This window comes from Branchiostoma belcheri, unplaced genomic scaffold, assembly GCF_001625305.1.
Source record: "Branchiostoma belcheri isolate BF01 breed outbred unplaced genomic scaffold, Haploidv18h27 scaffold47, whole genome shotgun sequence".
Taxonomy (NCBI): domain Eukaryota; kingdom Metazoa; phylum Chordata; class Leptocardii; order Amphioxiformes; family Branchiostomatidae; genus Branchiostoma; species Branchiostoma belcheri.
The window spans coordinates 1,582,658-1,608,483 of NW_017804098.1; the positions used below are offsets into that span (position 1 = coordinate 1,582,658).

Below are 25,826 nucleotides of genomic sequence, written 5' to 3' on the forward strand. Positions count from 1 at the left end.
TGTGCCCCTTGAACAAAAACACTTGACTTAGTCTAGGAATTCAACGGATGACTAAATGTTGTGAATTTAATGAACTTTGGCATTTTATCATTTTGCTGGATTATTTTGCGAAACCTGATGATATTTTCATCCTGTCGTTAACAATATCGCAAAAACGTCTGTGAAATTTTCTTCAATTTCTATAGAACACGAAAATCGAATGACAGATGTTATAGAAAACAAGAATCGAAGGGCAGATTCTATAGAACACGAACATCGAAGAGCAGGTTCTATAGAACACAAGCATTGAATGCCATTCAATATTGGGAACCATACAAGATATGGGTCAATACCCTTACATAGCACTTGTCCTGTCTGTGCTTTTGTGTCAGAAGCGGTAATCGTTTATTAAGACCCTGGCTGGTACACAGCTGGGCCCGGTATAGTTAAGCAGACAAAAGCCTACGGACTGGGGCAGGGTTTCAGGAAACCACAAGTGATACTAGTATGATAATTAATAATTCATACTAATAGATGGGCTTTCCCCGTGTGCAACAATAGGGTTGATAATAATGGTTCATATCTACATGATTTATTTGCTATTGTTGTCTAAAATGACTCAAGTAGGTCAGTAGACGATGTCAAAGGTGTGCCTTATGACTTTGTAGTCTCTACCAGGCTTCAGAAGCGGTTGGAAAGAGGCAGTGGCTGGTAGTTGGTCCGCTAAGGGAGTTTTTTTCGGGAGGATGGGGATTGGGTTGGCAAACTGCACTCCTTAAGCGGACCAACTCCCGTGTTATCTGTCTATTTGGCGAATTTCTTCTCTTTCCAGTCGCTTCTGAAGCCTGGCATAGGCTAGTAAATTTGTCAACAAATAAAACCTTACAAAATGATGGTTGGTGAGTTTTACAGTAGACGCGTTTTGACAAACCCTAAAGACAAGAAGGCAGTACTGTTACAGTCTTTTTATCCTCTCAAGGGGAAAATTACATGCCTAAATTAATCGACTGAATACAAACTATGCGCGCGGCAGCCATCTTTTTTTTTCTTTCTGTAGACACGCCCACCCTTTTAAGAAAATAAACCGGTTGAACAGCGGCAACCCTTGTACACACTGAAAGAAACAATAAAAGTGTGTTATCTGGAGCAAACCGATCAACCTTTTTGTTTGAAGGGCTACAAACAATTGGTTTCAGGTTTCTAAATCTATGTTCCCAGCCAAACTAACTAACTAACTAACAAAATAACAAACATTCTAAGATATTATTGCAAACCGATTTCTCTAAATCTTTTAAACAGAACAGTAAAACATCCCCCTACTCCAAAAGTAGTCTCGTCCAAAAAGGTCAATTTGTAGAGAAAAACAAAGTTGTTAGGTTTTGGTTGTCTTTTCGCTTGTGTACCAGGCGTCTTTATACAGTTGGTCATTCCTTCCAAGACCCTGCAGAATTAGATACAGTATCAACAGTCCGCCTCTACACTCCATCACGTACGTATCTGGTAGAACGTCAACGTTTCTTAAGAATAAGTTGTCTGACGCAATTCCTTCACTGGTAGTAACAACTTGGGACACAGAGTTCTAACCCAGTAATTTGGGCAACATAGATAGATTTGCCTGTCTTAATTATGCAAAGCTTTACATTTTCCTGACAATCTGGTGACAAATCCGTGTTGCTAATAGGGATAGAACGCTCTTAAGTAACGATATTCATATCTAATAAATGCTGGTGGGAGCAATAACTGCTAAACAACTTCCATGTATTTAGGCAAACGGAGATACCTTAAGGTGCGTAATGGGTGGGAGGGGTGCGTGGGTGAGCTTCAGTTTTGGACGTTGTGTGTATGTACAATATATTTACTTTTCTAGACAAACTCCAAAGCCTGAGAATGAGTCCCGGCCGGATCCGGCGAGCCATGACCGCCGTCCTGCTGATATCTCTGACAGGGGTGCTGTTTCACATTAACCTCATGCAGGACAGGGTCAGTCACCTCGAGCAGCGGTTCTCACAGCTCTATGGTACGGAGCATGGAGATGAGAAGGAATATCTAAGGGCAGATAGAACGGCAGATTCTACAGAACACGAGAACCTAAGGGCAGATTCTATAGAACACGAGAACCTAAGGGCAGATTCTATAGAACACGAACATAGAAGGGCAGATTCTATAGAACACGAGAATCGAAGGGCAGATTCTATAGAACACGAGAACCGAAGGGCAGATTCTATAGAACACGAGAATCGAAGGGCAGATTCTATAGAACACGAGAACCGAAGGGCAGATTCTATAGAACATGAGAACCGAAAGGCAGATTCTATAGAACATGAGCATAGAAGGACAGACTCTATAGAACATGAGCATCGAATGGCAGATTCCATAGAACACGAGCGTCGAGGTAACAAGAGCGCGAAGGTTGGAGAGTCTCAACACGGACCTGACACTGATAAAGGATCTGAGACTGTTGCAGACATCAACCCGCACCCGTATTCCTTTCTTATAAACAATCCCGGCAAGTGCGAGAATCAGGACGTATTTCTGCTCATCATGGTCACGTCAGCCGCCGGGAACACCAGACAGAGGAGCGACGTGCGTAAAACCTGGGGCAAGGAGACCAACATGCCGGGAGTTAACATCAAGACCGTCTTCGCTATAGGCAAAGCGGGCGATATCACTCACCAAACAGCTCTGGCAGAAGAGAACAAAGCACACAGAGACATTCTGCAGGAAGACTTTGCTGACACGCCCCGGAACTCCAGTCTGAAGACGGTCATGTGCCTGAGGTGGGCGTCTCAGTTCTGTGGTAACGCCGAGTTCGTGCTCAAAGCAGAAGACGACACTTTTGTGAACCTGATTCCCCTCGTAAACCATCTGCGGGATCTACATGCAGGCAACACTACCCGTCTGATCATGGGTTACACCTACAGCGGGACCAAACCTCTCCGGGATCCGTTTTTCATCCCGAAATGGTACGTCAGTGAACAAGAGTACGCCAGAGACACGTATCCCACATACCCCGGCGGGTTTGCTTACGTCATGTCGAACGATGTTCTAAGACCTCTGTATGAGGTGTCGTTCAAGGTCAAGTACCTTTCCTTAGAGGACGTCTTCTTGGGACTCTGTGCGGAGAAGTTAGGAATAGAGCTGACTCATCATACCGGGTTTTATCCTATATTTGTTGACGTGAAGTACTGTGGTCTGGACTGGTTACTGGCCAGTCGTGGGGTGTCAGAGCAGGGTCTGATGTGGAAGTTTTGGCTCGTTATAAACGCGTGTCGTCCGAGAGTGTAGCATTTGCGTTAAGGTTACCATCTGGTGAATAAATGATTGATTTACATTGTGTTACACACTAGTATTTTGTGTACGTGCCATGTTTTCTGTTCAATTTTTTTAAATTTTAATAAAAAGAAAGAGTGAGAAAATATCCAAGCAGATCTTTGCGTGGCTGCAAAGACAGTATATGTATCAAATTGGCCAGACAGTATCCAAATAGGTGTGAAAAGACTTCACAACAAAACAGGCCGGGTCAGGCGCACTCTAGGGACAGATCAGGGGTCAATCCATCTCGGTCAGTAGGATAAAACATGTTGAGATGGATTGACCCCTGATGTGTCCCCAGAGTGTACCTGATCGGCCTGTTTTGTTGTGAGGTGTTTTCTCACCTGTGATTATCACATCACCTGCACGCGATGGCGGCAATAATCTCCCAAATTAGGTCAAACTCGCTGTCACCAAGTACAGTAGGGGGATTGTCATTAGATAGCTTTAAACAATGCCAAGAGTTATATGTTCAAGGGTTAGGTGTAACAAATCGATCGGTGTAATGTAGCCAGCTGCCGCCGCGCCGCGTACCTGCGAAGCTGGTGTGTTACGCCGAAGGGCAGTTATACCGGCTATACAGATACAAAAGCTGGTGTGTTACGGCCATATATAAAAAGGTAACGATCATTCCCCACAACCTCTGCTTGAAGAGTAGGGAAAACATAGAAATGCAAAAATATGACGTAACTGCTTATTTTGGTTGACGACAGGGATCAGACCATTTTCAAATGGGGGAGCAGTAAGGATTATCAGGGTCAATCCACTATTTAGGTCGCTCCTTACGAATACCACAGTGTTCGCTTTTGTCCGTAGCAATTTTCACAATGATTCAGCGCAAGTGTTGAACTGCATCTTCTGTTCAGTGCCTGTTTGACACTGTTCACTTTGTGAAGGACCTTTGTTAAAAAAATAATAATCACCTCTAAAAGAACAATGGTACATCCCGCACATTGTCCCAACTCACGCCAAGTCGTGATCAGACAACTGGGACAACCACTTTGAGTTCCAGGTTTAGTCTCCGGGGTGTCTTACATGCCCGACTGTAGATGTTACAAGCAACACGGAGTCTCAAGGACAGAGAAAGGACACACATAGGAGTCCTCAGACCGACTCTCTCGGGTAGGAAGGTGGGTAACATCGGTACGGTTTTCTAAATTCTAATCGACACACTGATCTACCGACACTGCATATCAATCAATGGTTCGTACTTACAAACCTGCTTTTCTGACAACTCTTTAGTGTCACTGAGGAAAGGTAGTGGATGCTACTTGAAACGCTTCCAAAATCATATCTAGTTGCTTGAGTGTTTTTTTGGCGTATTTTATTACCTGGATGTCTAACCTTCATCGACGTACAGACACTGAGCAAGTACCTTAGCAGGTACCTGAGCAAGTCTCAACACTGCATTGATCGTGTAGATGATACCACTAGATCTATTGTTCAGAACCCATGTAAAGTTTTGGTACCATTGAATGTCCGTTTCGTACTGACTTTTAAAAAAGGAGGTTCACACTGGCGAACTTTCATGTCATCACGATGATTGTGTTCTATTCTTTGTTTGATTGAATCAAAAGAGAGTGTGCTTGATCCATAACCTAATTTTCTGACCGGGCTAATGTATTATACATTATTTATTCAAATGACCTATACATGTACATTTTGTATCTAATCCATGCTACTGAATGGAGAGCTTTATTGTGCATGTTTGTATGTAGATCAGAAGTAGGGTCAAAGGTTGGGAACTTCCTTTTTTTGAAGCAATGCTTATAAGAAATTTGGAAAAAAAAGAACGAAACATGAATAGCTGTTATTAAGTTGAGGCTCCATCCTTAGAGGATTTTGGTTCCGAAAATTCATTGGATTCAAGTGAACGCAGTACGGAAACTTTGTGTGTGGCGTGAAGGAAAGGTTGCATGCTGCAAGCAAGGACATCTGTATGGAAAGGAAATCTGCAAGGAAAACCGGTTTTTCAACTCTCCATATGCTACTGAGAAACAAAACAAAAAGAAATGTTGCACAAAACAACAGGAAATATTAATTACACCACACAACAGTATTAAGATCCAATCACATAACAACATCAATTTTTCCACTCATGCTCTGTAAACACTTAAATGATTTTTAGATGTGTTTGTGTAATGTTATGTGATGGTAAATATATGGACCAGCGAGCCTGAAGCATGGAGTTAAAAGACTCTTTTTTAGCTCCATGCCTGAAGTAAACAATAAACAATTAAGTCCCGATAAATAAATACATTATACATTCGTGTTCTTTCCAGAAATAGCGACCTGGCTACATTCGGTATCACCATGAATCGCGGGAAGTTGAGGGTGACCCTGAAGCTGATGTTCCTCGTGTGCGTGTCGGCAGGGTGTTTCCACATGTACCTGCTACGGAGACATCTGCACCGTCTGGAGCGCAGGAGAGAACTAAAGGGTCGACTGACCCCTGACACTAAAGATGACGTCAGAAGACCTTTGACCTCTGGCACTACCGATGACATCAGAGGACCTTTGACCTCTGACATTGCCGATGACGTCAGGGGAGAACTTCATCACGTGGAGGGTCTTGCACCTGCCAGTGGGGTCAGAACTAGCGGGCGGACTTTGCACGCAGATAGCAAAAGTCGTGTTTCGGAAGTACCGGTAGCCAGGGGTAACGCAAGTGAAAGTGGTAGTGAAAGTGACTCGCTGATCGTTAACCCGCACCCTTACAGGTTCGTGAGAAACCATCCTGGGAAATGCGCGGGAAAAAACGTCTTCCTTCTCGTCATCGTGACGTCATCGCCCAACAACCACGCCCAGAGGCACGCCATACGTCACACCTGGGGCAACGCGACGTTACGTCACGACGTCAACGTCGTCACGGTGTTCGCCGTGGGGAGAACGGACGACGCCGCGACGCAGCGAGGACTGGACTACGAGAACAGGGTACAGAAAGACATCATCCAGGAGGACTTCGTAGACTCGTACAGAAATCTGACCCTGAAGACCGTCATGTGTCTGAAGTGGGCGTCAGAATTCTGCCCCGGGGCCAAGTTCGTCATGAAAGCTGACGACGACACGTTCGTGAACATCTACAGCTTAGTGAGATACCTGAAACATCTGCCTGCAAGTAACACCACTAAACTACTGATGGGGCATGTCTTCTCAGGCGCACAACCGATTAGAGACTCAGTCGGGAAGCAGAAAAAGTGGTACCTAAGCAAGGAGGACTACTCCAGAGAAACCTTTCCCAAATACCCCTGCGGGTTCGCTTACGTGATGTCCGGCGACGTGGTACGGCCGCTGTACGAAGTGTCGCTGACTGTGAAATATCTCTTCTTGGAGGATGCATATGTGGGGCTCTGTTTGGAGAAACTGGGAATCGAACCTGCACACCAGCCCGGCTTTCGGATATACAAGGCACAGACAAACTCATGTACCTCTGTCAAAGAACTGGCTTCTCATTGGTTCAAAACTCCGGAGGACATGTTCAGAGCTTGGAACGTGCTCAGCAAGAGATGTTAGGAATGCAAAGTAGTTATTTACGCACAACAAAGTGTGAATAGCTAGTTTACGTTTCGGTGACCGCCTGTCACCTTACACTAATACTGGCTGGTTATACTTCTCATTTCAGACAGGGCCGTGCTGCACGGTTAAAAATGTGACAAGAGATTGGACAGTCAGTCGTAGTTATATATTACCAACTCAATATGATGATGAACTATATATTTATGCGTGTGTGATTTAACTTAACTGATACAGATAACTCAGGGTAACTGGGGGAATTGATGATATATCCTCCATCGATAATGTGACAATGTTTTGTAAATAAAATATGTTTGTATGTCACAGTAAAACAGTATTAAGTACCAAACGAGCATAACTTCTAGAGTACCCGTCACAGTGTGAGGTTGTTGCTCCTGATGTTGCTACCAGAAACTGATACAGATGTCTATTATCAAAGCTCTATCTCAAAGTGTGCCTCGATGTATCCAATGTTGTATGTTGCAAAGGACAATAAAGAATAATACATTTCCTTCTGTTGTCAATTTTTATTGGCCTTATTCAGAAAAGAAAAGAAGAAAAGATTCGGGAAAGGGCTGAGATGTCAAATCATAGTAATAATAAGCAGAGATTTCACAAATACTTGTAATCCATGTAAATGCAGGTCATGACATGATTGCTAAAATCAAAGGTTCCTTAGTTGTTCTGCTAGTTTTCTTGTTATCTATGTCCCCTTTGTTCCGGGTCTATCTGGGTGTTGTCTAATTATTGTCATTTTAAAAGCTGCGCACCCTGGAATGTTCCACTAGTTTTGCAGGGGTGTTACGCAACTCTAGCTAGCCCCTGTAGATGACTTTACTGCCTCAAAACTTTGTGTGCCCTTTCTGTGATTTGAACACCCAACGTTCAAGTCATGAAGTTTCTTGGTATTTTATTTTGATACAGGGCCGTTTTGTTTTTAGTAGGAAAAAGGAAAGGCCCAAAAATACTTCCAATGTAACCTCAAGTTGTTCTTCCAGTTTTCTCACAAGTGTCCTTTGTTCTGGTTCTATCGGGGAGTTTTACATTAAGCACCCCAAGGGAGGTCCCTGCGTTTTCTGTAATATATAACATAACATATACAGCTCAAATGATGATACCTACATGGGTATGTAATACCTGTGACCTGAGAAAAGCGTTGATTTAACTGATTTGTAAAGTAGGTTTTGGAAGAGTTATTTCTTCTTTATTGTAGTCATGTATAAAGCTACCCCTTGAATTACAATGGTTTGTTCCGAAACTTGTGAAGACAAGTATGACTGTGAGTGGATGACAGACAAGTAAGTTAACACAGGGAGTGGCAGGTGGTGATTCAGAGTTGACTCTGGTGTTCTTTTCTCTTCTCACATCGTCTTTTCCCTTCTTCGCCAAGTTCTTGGAGACACTAAGGTGAGAATAATACATTTTATGCAGCATTTTTTTAGTAGTAGAATTGCAGGAAGTACCTAACAGTTCACAGTGCAGAATTTTATAGTATCGCACGCATGTTGCCTATGTTGAAAAATTGAAATTTGAAATCTTACTAAACACCATCTTTGGTGTCGAATTGCCTGAAATTTATCGTCTGAAATTTATTTGTAACTTCATGTTTTACCACATATAATGACAAAACGTTAAACATATGAATCTATGCTATAACTAAATTTATCGTATGCACGTTATCACTGACCATAGGATCGTTTGAATCATACGACAAAGGACCCCTGAACCTTGGGGGGGGGGGGGTACTACAAACCAGTTTCCGGACCAACCAAACGTGTTTTCAACACCCACTCTCCCACCCTCCCGTAGATTTACAAGTCCTTAACCTACTAGTATTAAATTCCTACCGACCCTCCTTGTATATGGAGATTGAGAGTGCGGATGATTGAATATACCGTTTATAAAACAGTTTAACAGTTAAAACGGAGGTTATGGGAGATGATATGTCCACTATAACCTTCTTGGTCACAACCGAATCATTCAGTATATTGCCATTTTGTGTAATAAGCTTAGGAACTACCCCCTAGTTTTGGTATCGCCCACTGGGAGGGAGATTCTGACCTTACCCAGTCCACCGAAAAATTAGTAGCTTCTTTCTAATAATTTGAAAGCGCTTTCAATTATCCGTGTTAGAATTCCCAGGGTAGGCGACTCCTGTCTAATTATGCGTATTATTTACTCTCCAAGCAGAGGTTGATGGGGGAAGATCGTTACCTTTTTATATATAGCCCCCTTTTTTTGTCGCTACCCCCACCTTGGGTGGCCAATTCGAACCTCTCTGGCTAATGGCTACTGCCTGGCCAATTTGATACTGTCTTTTTGCTACCCTAGGATCTGCTTACATATTCAATGTGTTTAACAATTAGAAATGTTTCAGTCTACTTTACAGGCAGACTGAGCAAGCAGGACATGGGACTGAGACTGAAGCTGGGAAACCTCCGGTCCGGCCTGAACGCCGCCCTGCTGTTCGGCCTGATGCTAGCCTGTCTACACCTCTACACGCTGCGAGAGCGCATGCACCGACTAGAGAGGAAGATGACGCTGGTCAGAGGCGGAAGTGACGTCATCAGAGACAAACCTGACGTCATCAGAGACAAACGTGACGTCATCAGAGACAAACGTGACGTCATCGGACATGGACGTGACGTCATCAGAGGCAGGCGTGACGTCATCAGAGACGGAAGTGACGTCATCAGAGGCAGGCATGACGTTGTCATAGACGGAAGTGACGTCATCAGAGACGGACGTGACGTCGTGCGGAGAAGCCTCGCCGCGAAAAAGGAGCAGGAATCCGTTCAAGACCTGAGCGATCAAGTCGAACGTTCGAATGAAGAGCACTCCGTCGACTCGAGCTTGAGAAAAGCACAGAATCTTGAAGAAAAGGATTCCGTCGACTTGAGTAAACCACAGGATCTTCAAGAAGAGCGTTCTGTCGACTTGAATAAACCACAAGATCTTGACAGCAACATTTCCTCGGCGAAAATCGACTCGGAGGCAAAGAACACCACTCTCGCACCAAAGCCGGCATCAACCAGCGCTGCCACAGCTGCCGTGACTCTCAGCCCGCCTCTCCACGCGACATCCGCACCTCCGGACCCGGTCATCAACCCGCACAACTTCAACTTCATCCTGAACAACCCGGACAAGTGCGGAGACGGAGACGTCCTGCTGCTCATCCTGGTCACAACCACAGTCCGGGGGCAGGTCGAGCGGGAGACCATCAGGTGGGCACTTGTTTGTTTGGGGATAATCTTCCAGGGCTCAGACAAACATACATACATAAAACAGATATACAGTATACACAAAAGGACAGATTTCATACAATTACAAGTTAAAATTAAGACTAGAGAATGAGGTCAGAGATTTGTTTGTTTGTTTGATTTCTTTATCCAGGAAATACATATCACCTGAGGGCGTTTTTCAATGATTCTCATACCTTACGTAAGCAAGGTACGAGTATTTGGTTGTGTAGAAGAAAACTCTTATGTCCTATACTTTACCAAACTACCAAAACTATTATCAGAAGCTTGTTGTTCATATACCTACGAGGCTGATTGTATGAATAAAACTGTAAACTTTCAGGAGAACCTGGGGGAACGAGTCCAACATCCCCGGCGTCGTCTTCAAAACGGTCTTCGCCGTCGGACTCACGGATGACCAGGAAGCTCAAGCCGCCCTGGTGGAGGAAAACAACAAGTTCAAGGACATCATACAGGAAGATTTCGTCGACTCCTACCACAACTTGACTCTGAAAACGGTGATGTGCTGGAAGTGGGCGTTCCAGTACTGCCCTAAAGCTCGCTTCATCATGAAAGCCGATGACGACACCTTCGTCAACATCTTCAGCGTCACGCGGCACCTGATTGGTCTACTGAAATCCCGCGTCACGCGTTACGTCACGGGGTGGGTGTACGTGGACACCAAACCCATCCGCGATCCCATGAGTCAGTGGAACAAGTGGTACGTCAAGTACGAGGACTACCCACGGGACTCCTATCCCAACTACCCCTGCGGGTTCGCCTACGTCATCAGCAATGACGTCACCAAGACTCTATACGAGACTGCTGAGACGATCAAGTATCTGTTTTTAGAAGACGCCTTCCTGGGTCTGTGTATGGAGAAACTTGGGATCGAGCCGGTACACCAGGGAGGGTTTATACCGTGGTACACGCACATAGACTCGTGCCAGTTCGACTGGCTGATGGCGAGTCACTGGGTGAAACGTTATGAGTACATGTGGTACCTGTGGAACACTCTCACTAGCTGCTGAAAGGTGTCAGATCGTCTGTGAACTAGTGTTTGTAACTAAGGCCACGTTTCCAACAGACAGGAAACTGAATTGTTACCCTTGGTTTTATGATTGGAATATGATGCACGATGTTTAAGTATCATGTATTTTAAAATCCTCTGTTGATCTTTTGGAATATGACGTACGATGTGCCGAAGTATCATGTAAAGGACAACAACATACTAGTACACAGAAATGCGTTCTTGTTTGTTTGTTTCACATGACCGGTAAACCGCCTTTTTAGGCGTAACACACCAGTTTTGTACATGTAAGTACAAGCGGTACGGTTTGAACACCGCGAAGGCCCCTACTCTTTTCGATAAGTGCGGTGAGTTCTTTTAATAACGTGCGTGGGGTGTGGCTCTCCTCAAACACGGGACCTCCATTTAAAGTCCTATCTGAGGGACATCCCTAACCGAAAATAGGTTCTTCGTGTATGAAATTCGCAAAGGGGTAATTTTAAAGCGTTGATTGTTCAGCGGTCAGCAAGGAGACATAAAAAAACTTGATAGAACTGAAGCCGTGACAAGGTATGGCATATTGTCGTATAGAATAGCTGATACAGACGACTGCTTTGAGTGAGTTTATATGACCTTATTATATAGGTTTGTTGTAATGTACTGTCCAGTTCTTTCATCCATATCTAGTGAATTCGGGATAATCTATTTGTACGATTGTTGTGAACAGTGAAATACACTAAGTGTGATGTACTTAGTACTAGTAAATGTAAATAAACATACAGGGTTTGTTTGTTACTGCAATGTGTCAAATCTACGATATAAATAAACCGGGCATCAGTGAAAACTATTGTTTCGTACTTTTGTAAATATTTTTTTTTTATTTACTTCATATTCAGCACAAAATAAGCCTCGTGAAAGCCTCTCAAAATGTTTTGGGTTACAATTCACACTGTACAACAGCGAACCTATCGACTCTCTTAGGAACTACAGTGCAGGAGTCACACAAGTCTGAAATCTGGTCAATGAGTGGAATGTTACAAAATACAAGATATGACAGTAAAAATGCAGAAAAAAGAGGGACAGGGACAAGAGAGATAAAGAATTCTCCTCTGGTAAAGGTTAGATTCCAATGAAAACAATAAAAATGTTGATAAATAAGTACATGTAGCTGGATACAAAAATTATAGTATACATTTCATACTATTGTGCATTTCCTATGTATATATAGATTGTACATCAGAGGTATGGCAATTGCCTGAATTTCCTGAAGTGTGGCCAACACTTAACCAACTTATCAGGTGGAAGAGACATATTATATGAAATAGGCCTTTCTCAAATTACCCATTTTCTGAAAGAAGACAATACAGCCCTTGTTCGAATTCCTGTCGTCTTGTAGTACAGGTTGTTCTACTTTCTGATCGTCTATAAGTGGGGTATTTTTCCACATCTGAATCTATCTGTACAATTGCAATTTTGTTTTATGCTATTTTCATTTCCCTTCAAACATCGTGGTTCTTACGTGTAAGTCATACATGTTTCATTAACGTGTGTTTTCTAGAGCCACAACAACTAAACAAAGAACTGAAACAATCACATAAGTGCAACCCTAAACGACAGGTGTAGTACCCCTGTGAACTTTGACCCAGAAGGAAAACATGAGTTGTCTTGATCTTGATTCACATCATTTTAAAGAGAGTGGAGCTTCGGGCTGGCGGTTTACGTGGGTATAAAACTTACGGTAAGTTTTATTTTATTCACTGTTACAGTTTCGCTATTCATAGTTTCACTCTGTTTTATGTTATTGTGCCTGCGAAGCTGGTGTGTTACGAAGGGTGGTTATACCGGCTATACAGAATGATACAGATGCAGAAAACAATGCTCATGACAGCCACTCAAAATGTTTTGGGTTACTGTACAGACAGTGAGGACAGATGTTTGTTGACCTTAGACTTGAAAAGTTTAATCTAGTCTAATCTAATCTAATCTAATTACTATTTTCACAGGGTAGAAATAAGCGTATCCAGAGAGAATGGACAAAATAAACAAACACATCAACAGCTTCGTGCTGGCCGCTCGGCATGGGAACATCCCCCGTCCGCCTGTCCTCAGCTGCGTCCTGGCCGCTCTACTCCTCACCATCTGCTACGAGTTCTACCTAGTCAACCAACAGGTCCGTACTTAGCCTGTATATCCATTTTCTTCTTTCTTTTCTGAGCTTTCCACGATGGGGCAGGGGGTTATAGTTTGGATGGGGTGGTCGTTCTTATGTTATGTTCTATGTGTCTGTTTGTTGTAGTCTGCAGACAGCATAGATATCTATCTGTACCTATCTATCTATCTATGTACCTATCTCTCTCTCTCTGTCTCTCTATCTATTTTTATTTCTATCCATCTATCTCCTTCTCTCTCCCTCCCCCTCTCTCTCTGTCTCTCTGTCTCTGCCTCTCTCCCCCCTCTCTCTCTATATATATCTATATATATCTATATATATATATACATATATCTTTCACGTGTATAATGTATATGTACATTCATTCCATCAGGTCCGCACCATGGAAGGCACGCTGCTTGAGAGAGGTTCTCAGCAAGATGGCGTCGACGCAGCTTCCCGGCGACAATCAGACCTCGTCACTTCACCCCAGAACGTCATGAGAACCCGCAAATTCCCGGTTCTGAACCCCCACCCCTTCACTTTTACCCTGAACAACCCTGACAAATGTAAGGACCAGGATGTGTTTCTTCTGATTATCGTGACCAGCTCGCCCGAGGGCCGGGCAAAGAGGCAGGCGATACGGCAAACTTGGGGAGACGAGACCAGCGTACCGGGGGTGGTGATCAGGACAGTCTTCGCAGTCGGCGTTAGTGACGATGTAGGGATCCAACAAGTTCTTAAAGATGAGAGCGAAACTTTCAGAGACGTCGTTCAGGAAAACTTCGCAGACACGCCGCGTAGTCTCACGATAAAACAAGTCATGGTGCTGAAGTGGGCCTCCCAGTTCTGTCCCGGCGCTAGATACGTTCTGAAAGTAGAGTCCAACACGTTCGTGAACATTTTCAGCTTGGTTAGGTACCTGAGAAGTCTACGCGGAGCTCTGACGAGGAAATTAGTGCTAGGTTGGGTGTATAACGACTCTGTGCCTGTGCGCGATCCTGAGGGAGAAGACAAGGAATGGTACGTCTCCATGGATGACTTCCCCAGGGACACCTACCCAGCATATGCCGGCGCGTTCGCACATGTCATGTCCAGCGACATGCCGAAGCTTCTGTACGAGGCGTCCCTGACTACAAAGTACCTGTTCATGGACGATATCTACCTCGGTCTGTGTCTGGAAAAACTCGGCATCGCTCCACGCCACCACGGTGGGTTCTGCCACTGGGACGTTGAGGTAGACTCTTGCCACTACAAGTGGCTCATCGCTTCGCGCTTTGTCGACTCGCCTGAAAAAATGAAGAGGTTTTGGTCAGCGATTACATCCACGTGTTAAAGACATCCAGTGCAGATTTACTACCCTACCTACCTAGTCCCATGACCGACACTGGTCGTCGGGGGGACAAGGCAGACTTTGCAGCAGGAGTGTAGCCAGGTCCTCCTGTCTTGGGCTGCTGTCAGGAGTTGTGGGACGGTGAGGGACGTCCAGTCCAGACCAGTGCAGATTTAAGGGCTTTGAAACTAGATTTTTTAAAGTCAACATTCTTGTTACTTATCTATATACTAAGTTGAAACAACACTGTCACAGTGTATCTTGTTAATCATAGAGCGAAAAATGCCAAAAAGTCTGCCAAAACGGTTGCTGGAAGGACCGGGACTGATTTTTAGGGTACCACCCAGAAAATAAAGGACTCATCTTAGGGCTTGTTTCTGCAGTTTTAAATGCCTAACGTGTGAAATACTGATTCAAATGTGCTAATGTAGGATAGTATGTGTCATATCAGTATATCAGTATATATCATACAGATTGCCTTATTGTAAGAAACAGGAGGAGCGAGTAGAAACAGATAAAAACCCCTGGTCCCGGGTCGGGGTTCGAACCCACGACCTCCCGAGTTTTGACGCCCTGAAATTGCATTGGATGCCATTAACAGTATTGGAGGGGATTCTAGGACGATGCCTAGAAAATGTATACATGTACAATGAATGATGTACGTTTGGGACCGCAATGTAGATACAATTCCCTGTAGCCGTGCGCGTATATGTGTAGATATGTAAATATTTCACGTTTGAGAATGCATCTATAACAGCGACACCTGTGCTGCAGTGCAATGTGAACCAGTCAGAATTGCCTGAGGAAGGTGACAGACTGGTATAAAGTAGTACTTGTTCGTGGACGACTGGGATGTTAAGGAAGACTCTTGTTACTTGTTAGGCCATGTTGATTTGATTATATGGATGACATCCTCTGGGAACCCGAAAACTGATGCGAGCGTGCGAATAAAAAAAAAGTTTTGACAAAAAAAAAGTTGCTTTTACTATGAAATCTACGTGGTCATGAAGGTTGAACAAATGGCACAGAATATGTTATGGCCAATAATCTACTCTTCGAATTCATTTCTTTACATTTTTGTCTTTTTTCCTTTGATTTTGGCATTCTACGACATTGCTATCGTTTCTAAATGTTTTCCTTGCAACTTATTGTATATTTTTGCTCATTTAGCAACTTTTTTGCACGATTTACAGTATGGTTGAAAACTTTTTTTTTGGGAAACGGCCGAAAATTCATGCGCGCGCGGATGTCATCCATATAATCAAATCAACATGGCCTTACTATTGTGACTCTTGCTAATAGATTTATCTCTTAGCAGATCCTAGGGTGGCAAAAGACAGTATCGACAAATCTAGCTGTATAGTAGTCATACAACTCCTGATCTTGTCTTGTATCAATACTGTATAGTTTTAAATTTACACAAAACTAGCCAGTAGTCTTCTATCAAAATTGTTTAGCTTTGAATAGTATAGATTGTATTATATCAATGTAACTATCCAGTAGCTCTTATAAAGCACTTTCCCGTACATTGTACATCGTGTGTTCTTTCGATATATCCGTATTGTATAGCGAGCGCAGAGGTCGCGAGCTTCCTGGTGTGTGGGGGGGGGGGTCAGTTTTGAAAATTGAACCTTCTTAAATGACGTTTTCGTCGTTTTTGAGAGGGTTTCAAAGGAAAATTCAGAGGGGGTTCCAGTCCCGCAGGTGAAACAAATCAATCCAGCTTTTAAAGGGACGCAAGAGATTCGATTAAACATGTCATTACACCATGCATGGTATGTCTGATATGTGATTTCTACACTTAGTTCGTTACTCCATCGTAGTTTAGAGCGCTACCGGCCGGTTGAAGTTGGGGCTAGCGCCAAGCGTTCACAAATGCCGCCGACATATCTTCTTCTTCTTTCTTTCTTTCTTTCGCCATACCTTAAAAGAACTAGCTCAAGCGAAGCTGCGTGGTGTGTTACACACAAAAGGCCAGTTATACCGGTTCTGCAGATATAACGTTACAGATGTTAGTCCCCATTTCCCTTCCAAGAATCCACTGCTCACCGAGTCACGTGCTCCATCCGTGTAACATAATGCAACCGAAGTCGGAGGCTCCTCATTCCGTGACAAAGATTGGAGCTGGACAGTCAAAGATTTGGGTAAGTCCCACCTTTTTGTGGTGCAAAGTCTTGTTGAGCAGTCTATGTGAACCCGATTGACGCTAGCACTCGATGTTTAAGTAACTAGCAGGGTGTTAAGTTTCATTTGTTTAGATGAATGTGGTGAAGATGACTTGTTACTCTGGTTGAATTTTTGTTTGAAAAATGATTGCCCAGAACTTCTGTTATGCCAACTTTTTACAATAATGTGATACTGGCTTGGCATTTAGCAGGTGAAGGGGAGGGGGGGGGTAAAGCAGGCGCCACAGACAACCAGTGAAATATGGGGTAACCAACACATAAAACTAGGCAGCAAAACACTGTTTTATAAGAACTGGGTCAAATCTGGTCTCATACAAATTCAGGATGTTTTTCAACAAGTCGGATTCTTCATCGCACAAAATCTATTGTTAAAATTAAATGATGCTAGGAATTTTCTCGTCGAGCACTATCTCTGGAAGGCTATTCCACGATATTGGAAAACAATCTTAACGGTGCACACACCAATTCTTCCGCTGTAGTGCCCGGAAAAAAAGTGACGAAGGGGTTCCGTTGGTTCATGTTTGAGTTTACATTTCTCATAATCTGCTGCAAAATGGTATTAACTACTAACATGGCTGGAAAGTGTAAGAAGTGGCGTGTTTTGGGTGAAAATTGATTTCCGGGGCCCGAGGCTTACTTCCGGGTGCCCTTCCGCCTTCAGTGCGGTGCTTCGGTTTGACCTACATATGCGTTGTATGCGTTCGGGGGGTGCTGTCGCTATGCCTCACGCGACGGGCTATTGTGATAATCTCAGTGTTAGGATTTTCTTTATACTTTTCTTAATAATACATAAGGGTTTTCTCTTTCCGACCATATAAATCATATTAGTGGCTAAAATCTGGGTGATGGGTCTGATTCCACGTGAAAATGGCCAATTTTTGGCATCATTTTTTATCGAAAAATTCTTTTTCCCCCTAAAATTTACAAAAATGTGAGAGGTGAAAGAAATTGAAATTCTATTGTTCTCGTAGCTAGAGGGATATCCTTCATTTGCAAACACAGTGTTTTGCCTCAAGAGGTATTTCCTGAAAGAGACGGTCGCTAGAGTTGAGGGTATGCAGAATCGAATTAAGACCCAAAATAAACTGGGGTGTGCCCCCTTAAGCCAGGGCTGGGACCAACACAGTAAAGTCCCAGCAACTGGGAAAAAACAAACACAGCAACTTGGAACTTTCAATGACACATTTGTACCTGTTTAATGAAACTGACATCTAATGTAATCAGATGAAAATGAAAGAAGTAATACAAAGTCACATCTTCAACCTCAGTTTATTTCAAGTCTGCGCACCATGAAGTCTAGGGACCGTCTCTACCAGGGAAAAATTCGGAAGGAAAATAACTGATTTTTTAAAGAGTTTCTTGTTTTCTGTTCAGTGTATCGTTAGTCATTCGACATTGTATTTTTCAGAATGACACAGAAGCTAGCAGATATGGGGAAACAGCTGCAGTGTGCTCCCATGGTTGTAGTGCTTGTGGTCTGTGCCCTGGTCGCCTCGCTGTGCGTGTTTTCCACACAGCAGCAGCGCTACTCGTACCTCATCACGTCTGAAGGCGGGTCGCTGCAGGGAATTGACCGGCCAGACGTCCTCCCTGCGACGGCAAACATGTCGAGAAGTGAGCATGAAGTCGCGAACCCGCACCCGTTCGTTTTCACTTTAAACCATCCGGTTCGATGCGTGAGTTCGGATGTGTTCCTTCTGATTATCGTGCCCACACCGCCCGAGGGTCAGGCACAGAGGCAGGCCGTCAGGCAAACATGGGGAGACGAGACCAGCGTACCGGGGGTGGTTATCAGGACAGTCTTCGCAGTCGGCGATAGCGGGGATGTAAAGGTCCAACAAGCTTTGGAAGACGAGAATAAGTTATTCGGAGACATCATTCAGGAAAACTTTGCAGACACGCCTCGCAATGCCACCCTGAAGACAGTCATGGGTTTAAAATGGGCCTCGCGGTTCTGTCCCAACGCCAAATATGTCTTGAAAGCGTCGCCAGACATTTTCGTGAACATTTTAAACTTGGTGAACTACTTGGAAGAGTTGCCCGCATCTGCGACCAAATTACTGGTCGGTTGGGTCAACACGGACGAAAAGCCCGCTCGTGAGCCATTGCAGCAACGGTACGTACCTAAAGATGAGTATCCACGCGACATGTATCCGCCCTATGCCCGCGGCTTCGCCTATGTCATGTCCGGCGACATGCCGAAGCTTCTGTACGAGACCTCCCTGACTACAAAGTACTTCTACTTGGAGGATGTGTACGTCGGCACTTGCCTGAAGAAACTCGGCATTGCCCCAAAACATCACGGCAAGTTCTGTGATGGATTCTACTCCTGTACATTGGATTGCTACACGTGTTAGAACTATGGAAACTGTTAGCCTCCATAGCATGCCAAAAACTGGGGGTTTGGGGGGGTCTTCAGGGTCTTTGGGAGCTTTTATGTGCTATTTTCTGGTTGCATATACATGTAGACAACATAGCCGGCCTGGTTGAATTACCCCGGGCCCGTTTTTAGAACTGGGCTGATCAGAAAACAGCCGAAGACCACCAAACCCCCAGTTCTATAAGCCTGATACGGAGGCTATATGGAAACTGTGCTTAGTACCAAGTACATGTTAACTACATTTTCGTGGGTGGCTAGTACGGGAGAGGTATGAACTTTTACAATCATTTTGAAAAAGTTTTTAGTATCTACACAGTGTTCAGGAGTTTTTAGTATCTCCGCAGTCTTCAATATGGATTCCCTATGTATAGCATGCAGGGCTTGTTACAAGTTTGACTTGGATTTATATCTTGTACTTATGTTTATGTGACTTTTGGTTTCTTATAAGCCCATGTGGGTAGTCTCCACTAGACTCCTTTTGCAGGCTGAATATATTATATACTAGAACAAATTGTGAAGGTTGTTTTTAAACGTACGGTGTGTTACTTACAGGACTTTGGAAGTTTGATGTTTGGAATTTGGTGTCATTTTCTGGTTGTTTTGACATTACGCATTCTTTAATGTACGTAACTCGGAAGGAAGATTTTGATAAACTAATAAGCAAAGAACATATAAACATACGTTTTGTTGTGTCTTGTATTACACTTCATATACTGTCTTCCCAATTCGATACCACCCTGTCAATTATACTGCCTTGCCCATTTGATACTGTTTTGATAATAAAAGTTCATCTGTGTTGATACAAGTCATTAGAAAGTAAAGAGCTAAATTTTCTTTGCCATCACTGGAAAGTCCCAATTCATTCGAATTCCAGTGTAGGCAAAGTTTAGTCTTCATATTGATACTGTATTCCCAGTATGGTACTATCTAACTAATTTGATAGTGCCGTCTTGCTAATTTGATACTCTCTGCTGCAGCCACCAAAAGATCTGTTTGGAAGTTAGATTTAGCCCCTACCTACCTAGTCTCCACCACACTTCTTTTGCAGGCTGAATAAACCGTAGAAATCGGCCTAAAAAGGGTATTAATTGGCGAGAGAAGGTAGCCTGGCAGGCAAATGGAGCTTCTCTGGCCGGCTACCTTCTCTCGCCAATTAATACCCTTTTTAGGCCGATTTCTACGATTTATTCAACTAGCCTGCAAAAGAAGTCTGGTGGAGACTATATAGCTACTACCTACCTACCACTACACCGCATATCAGCTACTGCTGAGGCGGGCCATCATTGTTCTCAATCTTTTCCTGTCTTGCGCGGCTCGTTGCGCCCCCTCCCACTCGCAACCCATCACTGCAAGGTCTCTTTCCACTGCAGGATGTAGCCCCAGGCCGTGAGACAATGGCACGCAGGTCATACAGGCCTTCAGCTGAACGCGCCATGTTAGCCAATTTGTTCGACTCATTACACCACATGATTTACGATGGGCTCTTGACTGTGTCAGCAGTATAATGAGGGCCTGCATGCCCTTTTTCGTAAGGTGTAATCAGGCCTTTTTTGATAGACTTCGTAATCCGCAGGCAGCCTACCCAAAAATCAACGTAATTCGTAATAGAACATTAACTGCAAAGCGTAAAGTTGTACTCAGCTCTGAGGCTTCAACGTAATTCGTAATAGAACATAAACTGCAAAGCGTAAAGTTGTACTCAGCTCTGAGGCTTCAACGTAATTCGTAATTGGCGGCGAAATGTTGCGTAATCAGTAATCACTACCCCCCCCCCCCATGCAGGCCCTCTATACCTAATAGCGAGCGGAGGGAGGGGGGCGTTACTGATTATGAATTACGCAAAATTTTCATCGCTGATTGCGAATTACGTTAAATTCTCAGAGCTGATTACGACCAGTTACGGGTTACGACTAATGTACTGATTACGAGTTACGATGATTTGGGGGCGACTGCCTACGGATGACGAAGCTTAAGCCAATAAAAAAGGCCTGTTTACGCCTTACGAAAAATGGCCGTATTGCAGTTACATGTACTACTGTCGATACCATAGAAAATTGGCCAGGCACTATCCATTTGCCAACCAGTATCCAAATAGCAGCGACACCTGTGCTGCAGTGCAATGTGATCCAGTCAGAATTGCCCTGAGGAAGGTGACAGACGGTCACCGAAACGTCGGCTGTGAATAAAACACTTTGTTTTGTAAAATGAGACTCTTTACTGAGTCAGTGACTTACCAACCTGATGAAACTATTCACGGACAGTATCCAAATCGTTTGGCTGGCATGAAAAAGATACCAGTACAAAAGAGTTAACCCGATAAAAATAAGTAAAAGCACGTCAAAATAAGCCAAAGACTAAACCTCTCGCGTGCAATCGACAAATGGAAGGGTTTGAAAGGCACACAGCCATACGCCTCAGGGCAGTACCATACTAATTATCCGCTGAACGATCTGCCCAATGGGTCAAACTAGGGATCTGGGAACAAAAGAAAAGTATCCCCTTCACCGTGTGTATTGCAATTATGATACTTTATACGTTTCCTTAAGGAATCCGGTTCGTTTCTCCCACATGTTTTAGTTACTTAAATGTAGAAGTTCGTTATCAAACTGACGAAACTTCTCAGTAATTTAAGGATCACTTTAATGTATGTATGATTAACTTTCAGTGAGTACAGTTAAACTCGAATTATGTGCACGCACATTTCTTTAGTCGAAATGAGCTACTGTTATTTACAAGTCAAATCAAGTCAAGTCAAAGTTTATTGCACAATGATTGTCACGGGTACAGTGTATGGCAAATAATAAAGTTACTAGTTGGTATGAGTCTATCATAATGCTACATATATGGTCGACGGTTACTGTGTCTGAGTGTAATTAAGCTAGGGGAATTAATGTGACATTATATTGAACCGAAAATCATCGATATACGATGTTAAGATCAGGTTCACTTTGCACTGATTAGAAAAAAAAGAACTACTGGCTAGAAAATATTTCAACTCTACACGTACGCTATACGTAACCGTGGTACAGTATCAGATTGACCTCCATGACCCGCCGTCACGAGTTACAGACAAATCCGCACCAAACTGCCCTACCAGTCTTTCAGCTTTCCCGCCCAGGACGAGTCCATGCTGTAAATAGGGGTGACCATAACATGGCAGACAAAACAAGCTCAACCAGTGTCAAGGTTAAACCGATAATTAACAATTATGATAATATTTGAAGCAATATAAAGCCTTGATTTCAACTTCTATTACTTAAAGTACGCGTTGCTGTATTCTAATAACACAAGAAACTTTGGTTGACAAAATATCGACCCCGATTTTGGTGAGTTGGCGCTTCCACCGCCACGTATTCCGTATAGGTGTGATCTGTCAGTTACAACATGAAGAAGTATTTCGCACCTTTCCGACGACGCGAGGTTTGATCCACAACATCGGTAAGTATCCGCGGAACGCGATTTCGTTTGTTACAATACACCTGCGCCATTGTCATGTAAGTACATGGGATTCCTAACTATGCCGAACAGTCGGTTGCCCCTAAACTTTGCCTGCATGTGTGCCCAGACCATTCTCACTTGTCTACTACGTAATTTGTTGTGAAGCCAACCCACGTTCACCCAATTCAAAGATTTGGCAGAAATGTTCCTTCCGCCAAGGCAGTCGCCCATGCATTGTGTAGGAAAATGCGCTTAAGGCAGTATAAAAAGAAAAGGCTTCAGGGATCCCTGGTAAGAATGTACACCCCTCCCCTGTCACGTTATCTTCACCTTCATGTATTCACTAGTCTGTAAGAAAACGTATCTGTTTGGAGATTGAGCACATTATAATCATCTTCTCTTGGACTCTAGGGATTTTAGATAGAGAAAATTGTAAAAGTAGACTGAGGTTGTGATGTTTTAATGTTTACAACAGTTTACAATTAACAGTTTATTAATAAAAAACAGCCTCGCAGCCTGTGCAAAAACATGCTGAATAACACTGTTTTTACAAATGATTATCTGACAAATACTACTTAACATTACAATGCATATGCAAGCACACGAACAAAAACATTACAAAAAGCCTCACAATTAAGGGCACTGAAGTAAAGACCAGTCATTCTGCGAAGACTTGTACAGGCATCTTGCCTAGGCCTTGTGTTTGAATGAGTTTTTTTAGTCTTTTCGTACGGGCTGCTGGTACTGCAAGTGCTGTTTAGGTTGAATGGCAATGGAAAAGGTACTAGAAATCTATGTGCATTACCAGTAGATGTGCTGTAATTTCCTAGCTATAACGTAACGTAAGTGAGTAACACCAACGAATTCGAAGCACAGTTGGGGCATCATCACTAGAAAGCTATAAACAACTCCTGCAATTAAATGTGCAAAGATTGAGTGTAACAAGTTGTTCGGTGTGATATAGCTAGCTGCCGCCGCGCCGCGTGCCTACGAAGCTGGTGTGTTACGTCGAAGGGCGGTTATACCGGCTATACTGATACAGATACAGAAGATTTGAGATGGCTCAGTGACTGAAATAAGTTATAATTACTAGATACTATGCACTAATAGCCCACAGCTGCCATGTTCTTGTAGAAAAAGTGACGAGTGGCTGGTATGTGGTCCTTACACAGAAGTGGTCGTTATCTCATCTTATACTGCATGTGTTAACACGTGCAGGTAGTAAAAACTAGAGGTCACGCCATTTCAGTGAGGTCTGCATACTAGTACTCTCCAAGCAGAGGTTGGTGGGGAAGGCTGCGACCTTTCTATCATATGTCGCTACTCCCCACCAATGATAGAAATGTCACAATCTTCTACTCTCCAAGCAGAGGTTGTGGGGGGTTGATCGTTACTTTTTTATACATGGCCGTTTTTTGTGACTGGTGACCTTCTCTGGCTAGTGGATACTGCCTGGCCAATTTGATACTGTCTTTTTGCCACCGAAAGGGATCTGCTTGGAGAATCTTCCCCACCAACTTCTGCTTGGAGAGTAGATCTGATTCCGTGTTATCTTGTGTTTACATCCATCCCAGCGCGATGGGCGTCAACGTTAGAGCGAATGTTTTGATGCGAGTGGCTAAAAAACGTTCCCTGCGGCACAGTGTAACTATCAGGTGGTCGGGTCATGGACATAACAATAATCAATCTTAGTTACGCAATTTGTTTTGTTACCACCGTAAACTTTCCTTTCACGTTTTAGCTTTACACATGAAAAATCAACAATCTACTCCGGGTTTTCCAAACTGTGGACGTGAAGTAGGATTTTTTTTGTGGTACAAAAAAGCGAAGATCATACATAGACATCCCCAGGGAATAACCTTTTTTACCTCCAGGTCACTGACTCGTGAAAATGGCTGATCTGTTTATCGCCAGACGCCATCATCAACACAAGGACTGCGGATCGTTCTAACCTTAGACTTATTGTTGTAGTGACCCAGTTTGGGTGGATAATCTTGTTAAAAACACACATGTATGTCTTCAGCATTAGACAATGTGATAATAAGGAAGGAAAGACCTTAATTGTACATTTTTGCTCATTCGAACTAAGTACAGGTCATGAGATAATTAGACAATTAGCTACTTCAAAAGGATCTAGATTGCAACCATGACTGCAACTGCTTGAAAAAAAATGTTAAACTGAACATAACAAAGAACCAATGTGGTGGAAGATAGGAGCAAGATACATTCCATTTCAGGTTGTGGGATGAGTCCATTATATTCTGGGTGGTTCCCCAAAATTCAGCTCAGGACCCCACCAGTAACCATTTTCTGTCACAATTTTCGGCATGTTTGCTTCATTAATGTCGATATACATGTGGATATGTTGTTTCAATTTAGTATGTAGATATATGTGACTACAATATTGACTTTTAAAAATCTGGTTTTCAAGTTCTAAAAACTGTATTGGGCACATTCTAATGGTTCTCACTGCCGGTCGAAAGCTCTAGGTGATAAGTGTGATGGGTGAGGTGATGAGTGTGCGGTCACCACGTCTTGTGATTAGATGTTGGAATATATAAAAAAAATTGGCGGCCGCCATATCTTCACAATGACATAATCGTAGTTCGTAAAGTTCTTAAAAGAACTAGGAATAGCGAAGCTGGCGTGTTACGCAAAAGGCCAGTTATACCGGTTATGCAGATATAACGTTACAGATGTTTCCCTTCCAAGAATCCACCGCTCACCGAGTCGTGTGCCGTCACCACGTCTTGTGATTAGATGTTGGAATGGAAAAAAATAACTCTTGCTTCTTTCTTTCCCACAGACTGGGCACCATGCCGCTGAGGATAGGCAGTGTTCGAGGCAAGGTCCACGCGATCTTCAACTGCATGCTTGTCGGCTGCATCATCACCATATCATACCAACTCCACTCGCTGCTGCAAAAATGTGACAAAGAAACTGTGTCGAGAAATTTGAACCTCTTCAACCCCCCTCCACAAGGCCTGACACACGATTCCGTTGGAGTAAAGAGCGGAGCGGAGAAAACTGGCGGAGGCAGTCAGCCACGGGGCTCCTCGTCTCCCATAAACCCGCATCCTTACCACTTCACATTGGAGCATCCGGACAAGTGCAAGAACCAGAACGTTTTTCTTCTCATCATTGTCACGACGTCGCCTAAGAATTACATCCAGCGGCAGGACATCCGCCGCACTTGGGCGAACGAGTCCAACATAGCTGGGGTGGTCATCAAGAGAGTGTTCGCCGTTGGGCAGCCGTTCGACCCAGCTGTACAGCAAGATCTGGAAC

General features: G+C 43.5%; 6 protein-coding genes across 6 annotated transcripts in view; all 6 read left to right on the forward strand.

Moving 5' to 3' along the window:
• The first annotated feature begins 1,414 nt into the window (after positions 1-1,414).
• LOC109479201 (beta-1,3-galactosyltransferase 5-like) lies at positions 1,415-3,264 on the forward strand. The gene is made up of 2 exons (XM_019781094.1): positions 1,415-1,468; positions 1,847-3,264. The coding sequence occupies exon 2, from the start codon at positions 1,867-1,869 to the stop codon at positions 3,262-3,264; it is 1,398 nt and encodes a 465-aa protein (XP_019636653.1). The 5' UTR covers positions 1,415-1,468; positions 1,847-1,866.
• Positions 3,265-5,557: 2,293 nt separating this feature from the next.
• On the forward strand, positions 5,558-7,315 carry LOC109479203 (beta-1,3-galactosyltransferase 1-like). Its single transcript, XM_019781096.1, has one exon. The coding sequence runs from the start codon at positions 5,605-5,607 to the stop codon at positions 6,802-6,804; it is 1,200 nt and encodes a 399-aa protein (XP_019636655.1). The 5' UTR covers positions 5,558-5,604; the 3' UTR covers positions 6,805-7,315.
• Positions 7,316-9,167: 1,852 nt separating this feature from the next.
• LOC109479200 (beta-1,3-galactosyltransferase 1-like) lies at positions 9,168-11,139 on the forward strand. Its single transcript, XM_019781092.1, has 2 exons — positions 9,168-10,028; positions 10,387-11,139. Exons 1-2 carry the CDS (start codon positions 9,214-9,216, stop codon positions 11,072-11,074), a joined length of 1,503 nt encoding a protein of 500 aa, XP_019636651.1. The 5' UTR covers positions 9,168-9,213; the 3' UTR covers positions 11,075-11,139.
• A 1,482-nt stretch (positions 11,140-12,621) lies between these two features.
• Positions 12,622-15,409, forward strand: LOC109479204 (beta-1,3-galactosyltransferase 1-like). Its single transcript, XM_019781097.1, has 3 exons — positions 12,622-12,790; positions 13,056-13,222; positions 13,596-15,409. The coding sequence occupies exons 2-3, from the start codon at positions 13,082-13,084 to the stop codon at positions 14,535-14,537; spliced, it is 1,083 nt and encodes a 360-aa protein (XP_019636656.1). The 5' UTR covers positions 12,622-12,790; positions 13,056-13,081; the 3' UTR covers positions 14,538-15,409.
• Positions 15,410-16,608: 1,199 nt separating this feature from the next.
• LOC109479206 (beta-1,3-galactosyltransferase 1-like) lies at positions 16,609-19,153 on the forward strand. Its single transcript, XM_019781099.1, has 2 exons — positions 16,609-16,678; positions 18,129-19,153. The coding sequence occupies exon 2, from the start codon at positions 18,130-18,132 to the stop codon at positions 19,075-19,077; it is 948 nt and encodes a 315-aa protein (XP_019636658.1). The 5' UTR covers positions 16,609-16,678; position 18,129; the 3' UTR covers positions 19,078-19,153.
• Positions 19,154-25,354: 6,201 nt separating this feature from the next.
• The window catches only part of LOC109479123 (beta-1,3-galactosyltransferase 5-like), an 8,356-nt gene continuing 7,884 nt past the window's right edge, over positions 25,355-25,826 (forward strand). The window contains exon 1 of the mRNA XM_019780993.1: positions 25,355-25,807. Coding sequence (XP_019636552.1) covers positions 25,355-25,807 — 453 coding nt within the window. The remainder of the gene's footprint in view (positions 25,808-25,826) is intronic.